Source organism: Chionomys nivalis, chromosome 20, assembly GCF_950005125.1.
Source record: "Chionomys nivalis chromosome 20, mChiNiv1.1, whole genome shotgun sequence".
Classification (NCBI taxonomy): Eukaryota; Metazoa; Chordata; class Mammalia; order Rodentia; family Cricetidae; genus Chionomys; species Chionomys nivalis.
Window position 1 is genome coordinate 53,782,394 of NC_080105.1, and position 19,051 is coordinate 53,801,444.

Below are 19,051 nucleotides of genomic sequence, written 5' to 3' on the forward strand. Positions count from 1 at the left end.
AACACCATTTAAAGAGCTTCATTTAAAAATAATTCGACATGATTTTAAACAATCTCATTTTACTAATTTATATATTTCTTTGTTTATTTTGCTTTGTATAAGCACTAAGTCCCAGAACTTAAGGACAAGGTATGCATGTTTGTCTTTTTACCCTTTACCCACAGAAAGGATTAGAGACCACTCTGAGGACACGCACACACTCTAGGACATGGATAATAAGTTATGGAGAGTGCAGAGCTGGGGCCAGCTCTAGAGTGAAGGCCACATAAGCTCTCCCAGGTGTGCAGAGGCCAGAGGTTCCAGAACACACAGCAGCCTCCGCGTCGTCAGTTCACTGCACCCGGATGGTTACAGGAGGGATTAGCTTGGGCCCAGTTTCCAACAGTGCAGACAATAACGAATGAGGGGAAAGGAAAGACGGGACACAGGTCTCTTAACCACTGTGCCGTCGCTGTAAGAAGCTGTGGGTCACGTACCTTCCTCCTCTACAGACTCAGCTCGGATGATGACGGGACTGGAGTAGGCAGGCAGCAGCAACGGCAGGTTAGATGGGACAGCATAGCCACAAGGCACAGGCACAGAGTAACCAGTAGGCACACGCAGGCCCACCCCCTCCTCTTCCGTGTTGGCATCTGGAGATGGTGGCTGGTCCTCCTGGAATGGCGTGATGTCAATGACAGAATATGGGTTCACTCTTGTTGGGACCACAAGTTTCGTGGGCTCAGCCTCGGGAGCAGGCTCGGCTCCAGTTCCGTTTCCTGGAGGACAGAGGGAGACTAGTTAGCAAGCAAGGTGGAAAGGATGGACGTGGTCCCTGTGGCTGCAGCAAGTGCATGGGAACCCTGCATCCATCACCAATGTCAGGACGCCCAGTATTCCCACATCACCATAGGAAGCTGTGAGGCCCAGGCCCATGTGGTACACGTTGGAATGGAGAGCTGGCCTCACCCCAGGCACAGATGGATGAAACTCTGCCCAGAGTCTCCCAGGACAGTGTATCAAACAGGAAGAGTTAAAGAACCACACGGCGAGATTTGGCTGGGGACAAAGGAGTGGGAAGCCGGTCCTCAACCATAGTGGCCACAGGTGCATCTTAAGCTATCTATCTGGCTAATGTGTAAAAGCCCCACATCTACCTCCAGATTTGAAAAACATCAACTCCCACAGGCAATCCATCCCGGTTTATGAATAGCGATAAAATGGCCATGACATCTATTAGAAAATAGCAGACTTTTGTCCCTTAACCACAAGAGGAGGATTAGAGCAACAAGAACAGAAACTGAAGGGAAATGATACAAAAAGAAAAAAACAGCCAAAGCTGCATATAGCTCGTTCAGCTGGCCAGGGAGACCCAGACTCCTCTGACCCCCAAAACTGTTCTTGTCATCATTTACACATGAAGCCCACTCCACCCCAGGCTCACAGGCTGAAGGCTTGGTTCCCCAGGAGGTGGCACAATGAGGGGTGAATGACCTTGGTAACTCATGGATGAGCTCCTAAGTGAATGGGCTACCACTAGGTGGAACCTGGCTGGAGGGATGGCATCAATGGAGTTGTACACGTGTGTCTTTGAAGGAGCTATCCTGTCTCCTCCTCAGCTTTCCTCTGAGTCTCGCTCTGCTTCTGGGGTGCATAGTGTGAGGAGCTAGTTTGTTCCTACGCTACGGGCTCAGACCCTGTGTGAGTGTGAGCCCACGCGAACCTCACCTCAGGGACTGTGTTACAGGGATGGAAACTATCAGAGTCTATAGGCACGGAGAGGTCAGGACGCCTCCTGCAGGACCCAGGGCAGTGTGGCTGTGTGACTGACCTGCAAGGCAGGTGCTCTCGCCTGCAAGGACTGTGTCAGCGCCTCTGGCCCCGTGGGCGGATGGGGCTTGCCGATCGGCTTCAGGGACTTCATCTCCGCTGTCGAAGTCAAACAGCTCCCCCTCCTCCTCTTCATTGTTGTTGGTGTCACATTTCACCTCATTTTCTGGAGTTGAAAATCACAGGCATCACAACATTGATATTTGCTTCCAGGACAGCATCTGTACCTCCCTGGGCAAGAAAAACCCAGGAGAAGCAGCAGGAAAGGCGATGAACCTGAGCCTACCCCCTGCCCCCCACCCCCACCCCCGCGTCAATGCGGCTGGCAGCATCACTGGGGCAGCAGCAGGACTTTGGATCAGAGCTACGGTTTCCCTTGGCAGGCACTTCGCCGCAAGGTGGGGAAAAAGAAAAACAAGAAAGGAGAGGAGAAGAGGAGAAAAGCACCTCCCACATCTGAAGAATGTGCTGTGGCTTAGCTTCCAATCCCACATCTGAAGAATGTGCTGTGGCTTAGCTTCCAGGGAAATCTGGTCTTCTTGCCACACTAAGACAACATGAGGAGAGGAGAAGGACTTGATTTACCAAGAGACACCTGTCCGTGGGACAAGTCCATGATCTTGCTATTCACAATGACACACCTCATGTCACCCCCTGGCAGAAGAAAGTGCCACGTAATGCCTACCCCACAATTAGAGTGGTTCCAGATGGCTCCTTTGGCAGGGGTGGGGAAAGAAAGCGTGGCTGAGATAAATATATTTTACGTCACATCGCACTTCTCAGGACGGGCTGAGTTCAGCAGCAGAGCACCTGCCCAGCGTGTGAACTGCTCTAGATTCCACCCAGCACTGTCTTCCCCTCTGAGGGACGGGGCAGCGTATCTCCTTGATGAACCGCAATCACTACATGAGCGTGGGGACGCCCACCAAACCAGCTAGTGGGTTAGAGAATATACGGTAATCCATAACGGTAGGTTAGGTAGCGTGTATATGCGAGAATCGCAGGCAAGTCTGGGTAGCTGAGGTGCAGCCCTTGCCGAGGCAGTGAGACGTGGGGGAGGCTGAGCTGTCTGCCAGGGAGAACCTGCCCATGTAATGGAAGAATTCAAATGGGGAGAGGTGTGAGGATGCTGCCATCCTCTGCATTAGCCTCTGATTGGGAGGGGAAGTGGGGAAAGGGGGCATAAGATGGAGGCATATGTTTTCTGCAGATGGCAGGATGAAGGGAAAGATAGTCCAAGTGAGATCTTTTTATGAAGAGCTCTTCCTGGGGTTCAAAATCTAGGGAGCCCACAGGCAGACAGACAGCAGAGGAGAGTGTGACAGAAGTGCTAAGAGCCCTCCAACCTAACTTTCAATGCAGGAAGAAGGAAAGCTTTGCTGATGGGAGTCCTAACAATGGCACAGCCAACACCGTGAAAATCAGGCAACATTCAGCATCTGAACTGCTTGGATCGGCAAAGGCTTTCAAGCTAGGAGCCTTTCAGAGCATGCCTTGCAAAGCCGTGAAACACGGTGGTGGATGGGATCAAGCTGAGTGCCGCGAAAGCAGAGAAACCTAGGGATAAAACCCTCTTCCCTCCTTGAAACAAAAGCCGAGTGTCCTGAGGTAATATGAGGAAATTGGTCCTTGGTGGACCAGCTCATGGGTTAGGAACACTTGATTGCTACCTGAGGAGCCCGTGAGTGTCAGGGACTGAGAGACAACAAAGAAGGGTGAGTATTGCTGGAGCAGTGAGACACGTGAATGGCAGTGTCGAAGCAAACAGGACCATGTTCACGGCAGAGGAACCTCACACTGGGGTCGGAGAGGCTCCAGCAGATCTGAATGATGCAGATCAGCGTGGAAATCAGGTAAATTTAAGGCACTGAAGCAGTCAAAAGAAAATGAGGAACAAGCAAAGCAGACAAGTGGGTCTGTCCAGGTCACCCCAAGGCAGATGTGGCAAACTGTGTAAAGCCAGCAATCCCAGGGAAAACTTCACAGGAAGCTGAAAGCTGGAAGACATGCGAGCTTGAACAGCGGGCTGCAGAAGGCACAGAGGACAAAACAGTACAGCTGGACCTGGGGTGGAGAGTTATCCACTCCCCAAGCACGGCTGTGCACTTCTCCCCTGTAGGGAAGCATACCAGGAGAGGGTACTGCTCACCCAACCTGGGGCCCTTCCAGCAGCCAAGCGCAGCTGACAGAAAGGCAAGCCCTCCAATGCTGGCCTGCAGCCTGCCAGAACCACGGAGCCAACTCGAAGAGCAGGCAGAGCTGGGCAAAACTGGTTTAACCAAGGCCATCAGTAGCGGGGGACGTGTTCAGTGACCCCCATGGCAGCAACAGAATCCCAGGATGAGGAGCCTGGATAGAGGTCTAGAAGAGGTAATGTCTCCTATCCACGCAGCTGTACCCCACACTGTTCCTTACACAAAGCTAAGCGATGGGGCCACGTGTTATACTAGACCTCACTGAGGCCCATTTTCTATATCACCTTTGCAGTCCAAGACCACTTGTTACTTAACTTGAAAAGACGGCAGAGGTCCTGCCCACCCCCATGTAAGAGGCTTCTGACTCACATCCTCACTGCCAGGATTCAAACAGAGTGAAGCTGTTCTTGGTCAAGGTCAGTTCACAGAATACCCACCCCTCCCGGCATCCTGTCATCCTGTCTCCTCACTCCTGATGCCTGAGGGCCCCTCCTCTGTACTTTCCTTTCTCTCTCTCTCTCTCTCTCTCTCTCTCTCTCTCTCTCTCTCTCTCTCCTCTCTCTTTCTCTCTCCCCCCTCTCTCCCTTCATTCCCCCCCTTTCTCTATGATCCAGTGGCTTCATTAGGATGTATATACCACTGAAGAAAATCAAACCTCCCCACTTAGCAATTGCTAGTGCCTATAAATCCTCATGGAAAGAGGGGCTGGAACTTGTTTTCACACCCTATGTTTCCTGGGTGGAGAAAACCCCAGCAGGTGAGCCAGTCTGAACCTTCCCTCACCCAGGAGTCCCCTTATGGTGGCAGTGTCACAGCCTTTGCACTGGAACCTTCCATCTACCCAGTTCACGGTGTCTCCCTGGAAACAGCTATGTGCCTGTTCTTTGTGACTCCATGTGTCACCGTATAGACTCAAACAGAGTGGGACAGGAGGGCCAGAGCCAGTGCGACAGATGTAAGCCCCTTTCAGCCCACCCCTGCAGGGCACTGACGCACAGAGGAATCGCTAGCCTCATGTGGCTAAGCTGCCTATGGTTAGCCACAGCTAACCCTAGCCTGCAGAGCTCGCCTCCTTCTCCATCTGTAGGGTGGGTACCAGTATCCCTGACAGACAGTCTTAAAAAGAACCAACCAATGGTCCCTCCTTTTGTCTCTATCAACTGAGCAGATAGAAAAGGATGCCCAATTTAGCCTTTGAAGGGCCTACAGGGGAAGGAAGCAGGAAGAACACTGCCCCAATCCACTCCCAGGACTCAAGAAGATTGCCAGTTCCTGAGGGAGCATGACGGGAAGGCAGAGCTTATTCACAAATGTGGACTACACACCACCTCAGGAACGACCCGAACTGGATCAAACAAAACAAACTTCATGGAATCCAAGATGCTGAAGACAGGTCACATGCTGGAACACAGACAGGTAGCTCGCCGGCACCTAGGTACACTGCCGTACCACAGGGCCAAATGTCAAAGCTCAGGACCCATCTATAGCACAATATGAACCTTCTCTTTCTTGCCCCATACCAAGTAGTAGCAACTTAGTGATTCTGGATGCTGGAGTCCTCAGAACCCCAGGACTATGAGATCGAGGGGCACCTCTAAGAAGGTGGATCCCTACCTGCAGGTGCAGGAGGTGAAGGTTCTCCTTGGTCCATGCTCAGCCTCGCCTTTCTCCACGCTTGGTCAGGATCAGGGGACAGGAGCCCCTGCAAGCAGAAACATTGTCCATCAAGTTGGCATTAAAAAACTTTCCCAGGAGACACCAGTCAGGGCTTTCTAGAAACAACCTGCAACAAGGAAAGAGGTCACTGTCACTCCCAGCTGTAATGACAGAACTCACCATCTGTTAGTTGCAAATACTTGCAAATCTTCCTAGAAGGGACAATCCAGAGCACAACAAAGGGTTCTCAGTGTGCAGGATGTCACCTTGAACCGCAGCCAGGAATTTGTTTGGGAACCTGCAGCCCTAGCCAGAGCCTTCTCATCCAACACGGCAGCAGGTTTTAGCTAGATTTCATACCGTGTTCTGAGGGGAGAGGTCAACACAGAAACCAAACAGTTTCTCCTCTTCCTTCAATTAAACCTTAGCAGTGCTAAGTGAAGTTCCCAGGGGGGAAGCTGCAACAACTACATTCAGTACTTTGCAAAGATGCTTACTGACCAGAACATCACGACTGTGGAGAGCTGGAAGACTCCGAGTCCAGAGTCCAATTATCTTTGGGTATCTTAGCCCCTAAACAGCCATTTGTTACACCCCACCCCACTGTGTGATCTACCATCCTTGTGACTGATAGGTAAAAACAGAACAGACCCTGTGCTGGCTTGAATGATTACAGGCAGCCTGATCCACAAAGCGAGTTCCAGGACAGGCTCCATAACCACACAGAGAAACCCTGTCTTGAAAAGCAAAAACAAAACAACAAAAAGGCTTTATTTTATTGAAGGTGTGGCCTTGCTGGAGGAAGTGTGGTATGGAGGCTGGACTTCGATGCTTCAGAAGCTCCAGCCAGGCCCAGTGTCACTCACTCTTCCTGCTGCCTGCCCGTCCAGATGCAGAACTCTCAGCTACTTCTCCAGCACCGTGTCTGCCTATGTGCCAACGTGATTCCCACCACGATAATAATGGACTAAACCTGTAAGTCAGCCCCAATTAAATGTTTTCCTTATAAGAGTTGCTGTGGTCATGGTGTCTCTTCACAACAATAGAACCCTAACTAACACAGACCCCTAGCCTCTGCCACCCCAAAGATTAAGAATGTTATCGGATAGCACCAGAGGCCTAGAGCGGGTTTCTCTGCTTTGCTGGAACTCACCTACCTGAGGTAACCAAGAGCCTTCACTTGTAACTTCCTTTGTTGCTACTATCAAACACTTCCAGAAACTGCCACCCAGGGACGGGAATCTGCTCCCAGCCACAATCATCAATGTTTGGCTCCAGAATAATCTCGTATTCCCTTTGTGGTGAGAGCTGGGGTTTTTGTGCTGACAATGGCTTCTTTGTAAAACCTGTTTCTCATCAGGCACAACAATGACATTTTCTTAACTACCTCTGCAGTCAGCAGGGTCAAGCTCCAAAGGCTGCTTTCTGGGCTTCATTCTCTACACCTATTAGAAAAACTGAATTTGAGAAACAGTAGCTTGCAAGAAGGGTAGTCTGACCCACACCAAACCACTCAATACCCATCCTAGGTTTACAGGGACCACTCCACATGTACCCTGGATCCTGCCTGGGACCACTCCACACGAGTCCTAGATCTCGCTTCAGACAGCTCAACTCTAGCCCTGGATCCTGCCTGAGAAAACTCCACTCCAGCCCTGGATCCTGCCTGGGACAGCTTCACACCAGTCCTGGATCCTGCCTGGGACAGCTTCACACCAGCCCTGGATCCTGCCTAGGACAGCCTCACACCAGCCCTGGATCCTGCCTGGTAAGGCTCCACACCAGCCCTGGATCCCCCTTGGAATCATTCCACACTCTCCCTAGATTCTACCAGAACAGTGGGAAGAAAAGCAAACTGCTCTGAGACTTTCTTCTTAGGCTTCTGTTCCTAAGTCAGGCAGGTGGATGCAATGCCCAGTGAGGAGCAGCCCCACCTCTTCAGCCACGGGCTCTCCACATACTTGCTGCCCAAACACAAGGAGGGAGCAGGCAACAATTTGCACCTCACAACATCAAAGACGCTAAACCAGCCCAGCGAATTCTTTCACCCCAATTAGCAGGCTTGGTATTGGCTTTGGCACTTCCAGTAAGCCAAACCGTGTTCTCATGAAGATGAGCTGCCTGCCCATGCCAAACCCATCATCTGCCAGAACCCAGAGTTTCCATCTGCCAGCCTTGCATGTGCTCTCTGATACAAGCCTCCTGCATCGCCCCCACGCGACTCTGGCCATGTGGTTCCATCCTGCCCTCATGGGAACCAGAAGCCACTTAGATGCCCACCTGAGTGGCTAGGCCTCTTCAGTGGGCACCGGCTGTCTCACCTCTGAGACACACGCAGCACTTCCAGTGCTGGCTCTCTCTGTCACACGTCGTGAGTCACAGCCAGTCCTGAGTGTCTTACTACTGACAGACTGCACCACAGCTCTGAGAGCAGGCCCTTCTATTTCAGATGAAGACAATGTAGCTTGGAGATCTGAAAGATACACCAGGGCTATAATGAGGGCAATTGTTTGGGGTACAGCCTGAAAGTCCAGAGCCTAGAAAAGAAGCCAAAGCCCTTTGCCTACCAACAAGATCTGGCAAGTACCCAGACCTTTGAGGAACCCATGAGAGGTGCCAGAACCTCTCTCAGAAGGGCTGTAGGTGAGACATGCCATGCAGGCAGCAAGTGCACATCTCAGTGTGAGGCACCTCGGCAGGGCACACACATGCACACTGCTGCCTTGCTAGGCAACATCTGTGGCTGATGTTCTCATCCAGTCCTGCCCCTCCTCCACCCATCACCCCACCTGATACCTGCTGGACACCCGAGAATTTCAACTGAAAGAATAAAGGGATTTATGGGAGGCCTTCTTCCTGGTAAGTGCTGGGAAGGCACAGGAAGCAGGAGACACAGCTATGTGAGACTCACTGGGAGGTGGAGGCTGTCCACATCCAGGCCACCTTCCCAAGAGGAACACATGGCTACTGAAATGAGCAGTGCCCCACCTACCAGAACTCATGCGAACTCATCTTTGCTTTGATGAACACAGATGAGCTGTGTTCTGTGAACACAGACCTAGCCCTGAGACATGCCCTTCACAGCCTCACGGCTGGCGGAGCAGAAGAGATGATCTAAGATGAGAGCAATCCCTTGGGGAGCAGATGAGAGCAATCAGTAAGAACTTTCCAACTCTAAAGCCCAAAGAGGCGGGCACCAAAGGGAGCCTGGTCACTGGGCACCCTCAAAGTGTCATGAGATAACCCCAGGCTGATGTCATCAGAGAGACAGAAGCCAGCTAGAAACCAGAACAGGCAGCAGTGCCTGGGCACGCTACAGAAGAGCAAAGCCACCCTGCACTGGTTCTCTGCGTCTCTGCGCTCACTCTGCTGGTCTATGAGGTAACCAGTGACAGGTGGCAAACACCCTTCCTGGAAGCAAGCAAAGTTGTTCCTTACCTGCTGGGACTTTGTCTGAGAAAGGCACATACTTGCAGGCACACTGTGTGCAGGACTGCACTCTCAGCCCAAATGCTCACTTCCAGACATTCTCTAGATCTCGCTGCATGGGCTTTATGGATACCTAAAACACGTGTGAACAGTGTCCAACTGACTCCTGTCTCCCTGCCGGAATGGCCAGTACTGCTGGCAACAGCCAGTTCCCAGCTGTCAGCAAGCTCTCGTCCCAACAGTCCCTGAGGGCCAAATCAAACCACCTGCAACTGCTCAGATAAAGAAAAGCAGCCTGCAAATCCTGCAGTCAACACTGTTCACTGACCCAGTGAGTACCAGCCAGTGACCCCGCCATCAGCACTGCTTGCTGACCCAGCCAGTGACCCCACCATCAGCACTGCCTGCTGACCCAGCCAGTGACCCCACCATCAGAACTGCCCGCTGACTCAGCCAGTGACCCCACCATCAGTACTGCCTGTTCATGTAGCTGGCACTGCCCACTGAGCCAGCTATCAGTACAATCCACTGACCTAGTAGGTAGCACTGCCCAGTGACCCAGCCATCATCACTGCCCACTCGCATGGCTGGCACTGCCCACTGACCCAGCCATCAGCACTGTCACTGCTGCCTGTCTGCACACAGTGTGCTTTCCACATAATCCTCTCTCGTCTTGCAAACTGTGCTCCTGCTTTCAGGGCTCAGCCTATCTCACCCCCACCCCTGCTGCCTTCTCTGCTCCCTGCCTGAGTCCACGGCTATGCATTCTTGGGTAGGAACTCACCTGGGCTTGATGACATGAAATACGGTGTTTTAAGTAATTCCTAAGAACAAGGCCCTATTCACAGGCTGATGAGACACGACACTGGACATGCTCCAGGGGAAGCGGACACTGTGAAGGCTCCCATCAAGAAGGGGTGAAGGTTAGACCACGGCTAGAGGGGTACAGCTGGTGGATCTGGTCTGAGGAGACAGCCTCAGCACACAGGGGAAAGCCACCGACCAATGCACCAGGAAGGCTCCCTGCCAGTCTGTATCTTGACTGCTGACGGCTATGCAAAGGTCCCCAAGACTGCCTCGGGTCTCTGCATCCACTGTGCTCGCAGGACATCCTGGCCCAGCTCCAAGGGATGACTCTCAAATATCCTTCAGGGCTCAGCCAACCATGTTATTCAAAGAGCCTGGATCAGCCATTATAACCACCTCCGGATGCCTACTGCCCTCACAAGAGCCCACATCCACGGGAGAGAGGGTAAGGAGCTGCAAGCACAGCCCCAGCTTGCACCTGAGCCATGCTGCTGACTGACCTGCACTGTCTCTTTCGCTGAATTCAGCAATGTACACACTGCACACAGTCCCCAGAGGCTCCCAACAGAGGTGTGAGTCAAAAAGGAAGAGGCATCCAGACTAGATTCCATTGAACTTGAAGATCAACACACCAAGGTGGTGCTTTACCAGCAAACAGTATCTTCCCTTGGAGTCTGTCTGGCAGGGCGCCCCAATGCATGACCAGATTGTGACCACAGTTGACAGAATGTCTCTCGCAGAAGATGAGCTCTGACCACCTGAACTGACATCTGCACACACACAGGCTGCTGCCTGGGGAGTCTATGTGGACAAACCTTTCTCTGGCATTCACGTGAGGCCCTTAGAACTTCAGTCCTTGGTTATCCTGGGCCTGTACTGTCCTTGGCAGGCCTAGTCCAGGAAGGTAGTACGGAATAGAAACGGGAAGTTCATGACCTGACAGGGGAACAAGACAGGATTCAAAGCAAACCATCCCAAAGGAGTGGAGTGAGGACAGGAAGGGGAGCAAGGGGGACAGAGAAAGCTCCCCAGGTTGCTGCTGACCATGGGCAAGCCCAGTGACTTCACACATACAATTCTGCAGACCTCTGAAAACATCCGGGGTTGTGGTCTGTTTCTGCACTTACATGTTGGGGAGCCAGCAAGGAAGATGGGGTGTTCTGACTGCCACATGCTTAGACTCATAACTGGCTGGAGAGGCTCAGTCCACTAGGCCCAAGACTTCCTTAATGGGAAGAGAGCAAGGACAGGTGGGCAGCGCTGCCCAAGCCGGGGAGCCGAGACAGTTCCCTAGTACTGAGCCACCCAGCATTATGGGAAGAAACCCGCCAGACTGAGAAGGCTGAAGATCAAGGGGGACGGTGGATGCTGTGGCTCGGGAGTGGACAGCCTGGAGCTCCAGTTCAGGACATGGTGGGCCTTTTAGAATAAAGGAATCCCTGTATGGTAGAAGGACGAGGTCTACATGGGGTCAGGGAGGAGGTTAGTCAAAAGACAGCAGCACCCCCCGGGAAGTCTGTGCGGCTGGTGATCATGTGGTAGAGGCCAAAGCTGAGCTTCAGACCCTAGCTGCACCTTGTGAGGCCATAGGTGACCCTGCAGATGGCCTTGTAGTAATGTCCACTCTCCTCCTTTGCCTGTAGAGACTCAGACTCATGTGCAGCCTGAGGAATGCTGCCCCTCTGGGGGCCGCTCGTAGGAGTCCAGGGATCCCATGTATGGATTAAGACCACCCTGTTTCTGCCCTGCCCTTCCAGCTCGACAGTGGAGCAAGTTAGGAGGATGCCCCACATCACACAGGTTGGTGGTAGGACACACACCCTGCACCCTGAGGAAGGTGTCCTCTCTTGTGGGTCTCCTATGGGTCTGCACCACCATCCATAAGCAGAATCAAGGAGCTCCCTCTGCCCCCGTGGAGGAAACAGGCTGTGTGGACTCTCACACAGAGCCCTCCGCAGAAGAGGCTTTCTCCACTCTCCTCTCCCCACAAGCCAGCTGCCAACATTCAGACACTGCCTCTTCGGCCATCAGCAACCTGTTCCTGGTCACCTGAGGATCAGCAGGCTCCATGTACCCCTTCCTGTACGCTTCTCTGGGTTAGGGCTCTGGGTGCCACACTCTCCACCCTCCCTTCTAACTGAGGCCCAAAGTGATTCCATAGACCTGCAGCTTTAGGACCAGCTATGTGCCTAAGACCACACATTACAACGACACTGAAGGGAGCTGCCCACTCCATGGCTCAGGGCGGTAGTCAACAGACAACTCCAATCTAAGCCTGGGCAACTGGTCCTCCCACTGGCTTCTTCCTCTCTCAATAAACAGAACCCCGGGGTCATCCCCAATTCTTCTTTCTCTTAGACCCAGGTTCAAATCCATGAGCAAAGCTTGTCATTTCAAGTTCCCATCTTCCCAAAGCTGGCCGACTACTGGCCAGCACTACCCACACCTGATCAGTGACTCTGACCAACTCAGAATGGGCCGTCCTGCCTTCCCCTTCTTCCTGCAGGATCAACGCTGTCCTGTGAAAGTATGGACAGATCTGCTTAATGACCGCCCTGGCTTTCGGTTACTCTTACCCTGCACAGTCATTACTCCAGCCTCCACAGCCGTCAGTCTGTCTCCAAGGCAACGGCATCATCCAGACACAACAACACTGGTGTGTGTCTATGTGAATTCACAGAGGCTTGCACAGGTTCATGTCAGACAGGGTCCCAGTACTCAGAGGGGTAGCAGACACAGGTTCCACACAGGGATTTGCAACTGACAGCTGCCCGCCAAGGGAAAAGACAGTTTTTTCCAGGGGAGAGGTCTGGGTGTATCAACTAACTGAACTCCAGGGTTGGCTCCGTGCCCGGAGTAGTTGGCCAATACAAAACAAACTCTATGGCTTGTCTTTTTATTTGTTTTTGCTTTATGTTTCATTTTGTTTTGTTGTTTGTTTTTTGTCTTACAGACTTCATGATCAAAATATATTGTATGGAAAAAAATTTAAAAAGGGGTTCTCACCAAGGACAATGAAGATGAGCCATCTGCAAAATGTCCTTGGTATGGAACTGAAAATCTCCCCAGGTGACAGGTAAATCCAGGCAGGCTAGGCCACTTCCCTGTGGTCTCAAGAGGAGTCCCCGCCCTCTGCTGACCTTCTGTCTAGACACAATGGAGGGCGGAAGGGATTCCTTCCAGAAACGGCCCTCCCACCTCCACAGAGGATCGCTGAGGAGACCACACATCCTGGACAACATCAATCTCTCTTCCTCTCTTCAAGGACCTATGATTATTTTCCCAACTGCTTTCGTTGCTTGGCAAAACACTGCACCTCTCATTCCTTCCTATGAAATCACCAGGAGCCCTGCGTGTCTGGACGCTATTCTAACAGCAGAGGACCTGCCCGTCCCGGCCAGAGCCCCGGGCTCTGCAGCACCCTCTTCCGCTTCAGACTCTTGGGTCTGGGCTGTCAATGGAGAATTGTGTCCCTCTGACATTCTCAGAACCAAATGTGAGCGTTCAGTCTTTGGCTCTGACTGAAAGTGGCCAGCTCTACACAGCACAGAACCACGCCTTCAGAGATGCCCTCTCCCACAATGCTCCATAGAGCAGCTCCTACTCTGTTCTCGGATGGAGCTGCCTGTGCCCACCTGAGCTCTCCCAACCTGCTGTGAGCGGCTTCCATCCCAACGAGCCAAGTGCTTCACAGGAAACCATTAATAAAAGTCCTTATCTCTTCTAAAGACAGAAGGCTGGCCAATGCCAAGAGCAAACTGGATAAGTCTATACAGAAAGGCTTTAACAGCACCCATGCGACCCCTGACCCAGTCAGACTCGGGCCCACACACCGCGGTGACACACTCCATGGGTTCTCATACACAAACCCAGGCCTTCGGAGATAGTCACTCAGCTGTGAAAACCCCCTGTCCACACTTGGTCCTCACCATCGGGTCACCATGGTCATCACCATGGCCATAAAAAGCCAAGTGAAAACACCACTGTATGACACAAGGCCTGGCCTTGCAGGTCAGCCCACTGCCTCACCATGCCAACACCAGACCATTTATCCTCTCCAAAGACTGGGCCTTCAATCCTGAGCTTACAACTAAGGAGATGAGCACCAAAGACCACTTCAACTTATTGTGCTTCTAGTCTCTAAAGAAAACCAGAAACCAAACTGAAATCATGACTCCATTTTCCCTTTAAAAAATAGAACAATAGAATGAAACGGTAAGTGGCCACAGGACCTAGCTGGTGGGCACAAGCCCTAGCATGGGAAGAAGGAAGGACGGAGAGAGAGAAGGAGGGAGGAAGGAGGGAGGAAGGGAGGAGGGAGGGAGGGAGGGAGGGAGGGAGGGAGGGAGGGAGGGAGAAGGAGGGAGGGAGGGAGGAGGGAGGGAGAGAGAGAAGGAAGGAGGGAGGAAGAGAAGGAAGGAGGGACAGAGGAAGAAAGACACCAAAAAACCCCAAACATACACATCTGTTTCCTTGGCTTCTCCCATGTCTTTTCCTTTTATCTTGTTTTGTTTATTTCAAAAAGGGTTTCACACTGTAGTCAGCTGACCTAGCATTCACTAACAGTTCCGCATGACCCCAAATCTAAAGAGATCTTCCTGTCTCGACCTCACGAATGCTTGCAGGCCACATGTGAGCATTACACCTGATTGCCTATATAGTCTAAATCATCCGCACCGATGAGACACGACGCCATCATACTGTAACATACGACTCTAGAGTTTTCTCTTTAGTGCTGTATCTCAAGGCAAATGTCCGCAAGGCTTTCTCTGTAAAGAAATGACCTCAGGATGGAGCTGTGGCTCAGTGGTAGGACACTTATCCAGCATGTGCAAGGTCCTGGGTTCAATCCCCAGCACTGCAAAAAGCGCCACAGGTTCAGGGGAAGCTTGATTACACCCACTAGCCATGCCCACAATGAAAACCAGCCTCAGTGTCTAAGGCAGCCCACACCTTCAGGACAGCAGGCCCAGTGATGAGAGCTGGTTCTCTGCAGCGAGCCATGGACAGGTGCTCCTGTCGTCACAGATCAGGCCTACTTGTCGGCCCCTCCTGAGGACTGTAGCCTGGCCTGGACCAACCAGCACCTCATTCCTCTACAGGACACTGACTCACCCAGGCCACCGCCATATGGAAGAGACACACTCGACCCACTAGGCTTGCTTGTCCATAGCTTCCCCTACACGACCCTTCATATGACCATCACAGCTCCCCGCTGGATTAAAGACAAAGTCTGGTAAGCAGCCAAAGCTAGTCTCAAACTCAACATTGCCTGAGCCTCCCCAGGGCTGTGATTGTGAGCGTGTGCCCCTGTGCCTGGTTTTGCACAACTTTTCATGTTGTATTTTATAGCCCAAATCACTTCCCATATCAAAAGGTGACAGATGGAAGGCAGAAACATTAAACCTAATAACTTTTGAAAAGCATTTTACCTCTTCCCCATTGTCTTGTCAAAACCTAACAACCCACAGACCCCACCTCCCACTGGCAGGCGTGCATCATGGTGACACACGGAAAAGCAAGAATCGGTAAAGCTGGAAAGAGACTGGCAGCAGCGCTAGGAAAAATCACCACTTGAAAACTCACATACAGAAAGGGGCCAAAGCCATCATTCAGGACTGCAGGAGGCCAGGTCAATGGGGTAGGGCAGAAGGCCCTGAAGAGGGTGCACTCAGCAAAGGGGCTGACGGCAGGTACACTGTACCCCACATGTGCCCATAGATGTTGCCTCTCTCCAGAGGCTGCAGCCCAGGTCCCGACCAAGGCTACCACCTGGCTACCTGTCCACAGATATACTCCTGGACCATCTGACACCAATTCTCAGTTCATTTCAGACCCTTCCAAGCTGTCTGTCCTTGAACACCCACCCCAATGTACTGTCTGTCCCCAAATCGCATCTCCAGAGAGCGCAGCTAACAAGAGTGCAGCTCTGCCCTGACAATAATTAACAGTGTAGCACACTGTGTCTAATGCTGCCTTGCTTAGTTACCCCTCCACCTAAGTAAATTGTACTCAGGAGTGGACGGACGTCAATATGCTCTGACCTGCTGGGTGGAGGTGGCGCACGCCTTTAATCCCAGCACTTGAGAAGCAGAGGCAGGCGGATCTCAGTGAGTTCAAGACCAGCTTGGGCTACAAAGCGAGTTCCAAGACAGTCAGGACTGTTACACAGAGAAACCCTGTCTCGAAAAACTGGGGAAAAAAAATGCTCCTGAGTATCTCCAGATCTCCAGACACAGCCTTCCACTGTGTACTTAGGACTTTGAGCCATGCAATTAAAGAATGATGTATTATACAACAGGGCTTTCCTCCAATTACGAGGATGGCTTACACTATTATCCACAGATGACAGCAGCCACGGCTGCTGGACTGTCAGTGGCCTCTGGTGAACACAGAACACTTTCTGGGAGAGAGTGTTTTTATCCTCCCGGGGACTTCACACGTGAGCAGTGTGCCAAGAGCAGACAGCCACAGGGCTAGGAATGACTCCAACAGGTAACCCAGGGCCCAGGCACATAGCCCTCCCCACCTAGAACGTCTCCATTTAGAACCGCCCAGTGCTTGCTTCTAGCCTCACCGAAGGAGCAGCACATCAGAACAGCAAGAGGTAGTTTGATAAATATCGTTGATGAATCTACAAGAACCAAACGCTGGAAGACAAAGAGGGCTGAGGGGTAGCTCAGTAGTAGAGCTTGTGCAAGCATGACGACATAAAAAAGGGGGGGAAAAAGGTTATTCCCAATAACTAACTTCACGTCATCCCTTGGTAGCGAACTCCTTGGTCAGTAACCGGTCTGTATGGTGAGGCGAATGATGGGCATCACCAAATACAGCAACCCTCCCTCTGAGAAACCATGAACCACTAACTCTGGACGGTAACTCATGCTTGACACAGAAGCCAATGAGGTGAGGGAAAGCTGTCAGTGCTGGAACCGAGTGGTGCACATTTAAAGATACTAAGTTAAACCTCAACAATCTTTCCTAATGAAAGTTAGTTTTTTGGGGAAAACAGGTCTTTGAGATATGTATGGTGTTAGTTACTTTATTATTGCTGTGATAAACCACCATGACCAAGGCAGCTTGCAGAAGGAAGGGTGTATTTGGGCAGCTGGTTCCTGAGGGACGGAAGTCCACCATCATCACTGAGGGGAGCAAGGCAGCGGGGGTGGTGGCCAGTGGAGACAGCTGAGAGCTCACACCTGGTTCACAAGCCCGCAGCAAAGAGAATATACTTGGAATGGGGTGTGGCTTTGACACCTCAAAGGACACAAGTCCCCCTTCAAGACCGTTCACCCCCCCTAAAGCCACCCAAACAGCATCACCAACTAGGAACCAAGACTTCTCCTCCTGTGGAGGCATTCTCATTTAGTCATCCATCACAGCTTTATCTGTGTATTTATTTATTTGGCACTTCCTTGGGATCAAACCCAGCCTGTTGCCTGCCGGGCAAGTGCCTGCCTACCTCTGAGCCACACCCCAACCCGGCTCCTCGTTAATATGAAGACTCAAGATCCTCTCCTAACTCAGGCCTTCAAGGGCCAAGACGGATTTTTAATAGGCTGTGGGGTAGCTCAGCAGTAGAGCATCTGCCATACAAGGTGTTCAGCAGTAGTTACCAGCATGTGCAAGGACCTAGATTCTATCAAGAAAAAAAGGGGAAAAAAGAAAAAAGTCACCTAGCAGTGACGCTGTTCCTTGCTCTGATTCTAAACGTGGCAACACAGCTTAGAGTATGCCCCAGCCAAAGAAAAGAAGAAAAAAAAAAAAAAGATTTCTGCCCTATGAGTTCACAAGAACCTCTTCCTCCAGCAAAAGCTGAAACTGAGTCACACCAAGCATTAGAGTCCACACCGAGCACACCTACCGCCCTCTGGGAACTGACAAACTCATTAAAAGCTCAAACATTTACCCTTCTGCATTCAAAGCATGGGGTCCCACAGAGCGTCCCAGGCCCAGCCACCTGCATTTATTTACTGCACATCAGACCAAGATCTCGATTATTGAGCAATGGTGGGTGACAAAACCAATAGCCGTCACCTTCGCTCTAAAGGGGACCTTAGGATCCTAAGCATCCGCATTCAAACGCCCCAGTCTGACTTTCCCCACGCAATTTCAGCGCCCCGTGAATTCACCCCACATCTTCAGGCCAGACACTGTAAGTCACTATTGCACATACCCCAGGGCTTTCTCCTCAGGCTGTAGGACATCCATGATGCTAGGGACATTCACTGAAGTTAGAGGGCTGCTCACTGCTCTGTGTCTAGGAATGCCCACTGAAGTTGGGGGGAGGGGGCTTCTCATTACCTGTGTCTAGGAATAGAGGGCTGCACGATGCCTTACCTAAGCCTGGGGACACCTCAATGTTGAGAGCCCGCCTGCTTCTGTCTGTGTTTAGGGGCCACCTGTACATTTGGGGTGCTTCTTGCTGCCCTGTGTCCAGAGACACTGCTAAGTCTGGCAGGGGGGTCGTGTAAGGCCTAGAGAGGGGAATACCGACCAGATTTGGGGACAACCAAAACTGAAGTTGGGAGTTCCTTGTTGCCCTGTGCCAGGGACAGAGGTGAACTTGTGTGTGTGTTGGGGGGTGGGGGTGACTATTCGCTGCCATCTGTGACACTGCGTGCGCGGCTCCAGCAAACTCTGGGTGGGGTTTAGCTACTTTGGGGGAGCTGGGCAAAAGTGCAACTTTTAAAGCAAAGAAGCAGCCCGTGCAAGCGGCCTGGGGAAGGAGGGGGTCGCCGTGCTCACTCACCGAGGGGCTGGGCGCCATCCGCCGTCTGCGTCCGCCAGTTGTCCGGCGCCCCCCGCGCGCCCCGCCCGCGATGCGCTCCCACCCCGCCCTCCGGGGGAATCCCCGCCCACCTCGCTGTGATTGGCCAGAGCGGGCCGTGTCTGGTGCCCACTGGCCAGCGTTCCTGCCCGTTCCTTGGATGCGCCCGGTCCTCGCGCCCGCGCATTCCTGCGAGGCCACGTGGCTGCCGGCCCCCGCCCCCTCCCTGCCCCGCCCCCAGCCCAACGCCCCGAGCCCTGGGCGCGTGGGAGAGATGCTGCCTGCCAGGCGCTCCCGGGTATAGAAGGCACGAGAAGGACGCCGCCTCGCAGTGCCCCAGAGTGGGCACTTTCCCCTTCAGACGCCTGGGCAGCTCACTTGAGCG

General features: G+C 52.3%; 1 protein-coding gene across 5 annotated transcripts in view; it reads right to left on the reverse strand.

Annotated features, from left to right (window-relative positions):
* Arhgef10 (Rho guanine nucleotide exchange factor 10) overlaps nt 1-18,701 on the reverse strand; it is an 86,679-nt gene extending 67,978 nt beyond the window's left edge. For 3 of the 5 annotated variants that reach the window (XM_057752686.1, XM_057752683.1, XM_057752682.1), the window contains exons 1-4: nt 18,649-18,701; nt 5,619-5,706; nt 1,811-1,975; nt 477-758 (exon numbers count right to left, since the gene is read on the reverse strand). In XM_057752686.1, coding sequence (XP_057608669.1) covers nt 477-758; nt 1,811-1,975; nt 5,619-5,706; nt 18,649-18,666 — 553 coding nt within the window. In that variant the 5' untranslated portion in view covers nt 18,667-18,701. Of the gene's footprint in view, nt 1-476; nt 759-1,810; nt 1,976-5,618; nt 5,788-7,940; nt 8,134-18,648 lie in introns of those variants that run through there. The other 2 variants (XM_057752684.1, XM_057752685.1) reach the window with 2 other exon arrangements.
* Nucleotides 18,702-19,051: the final 350 nt, after the last annotated feature.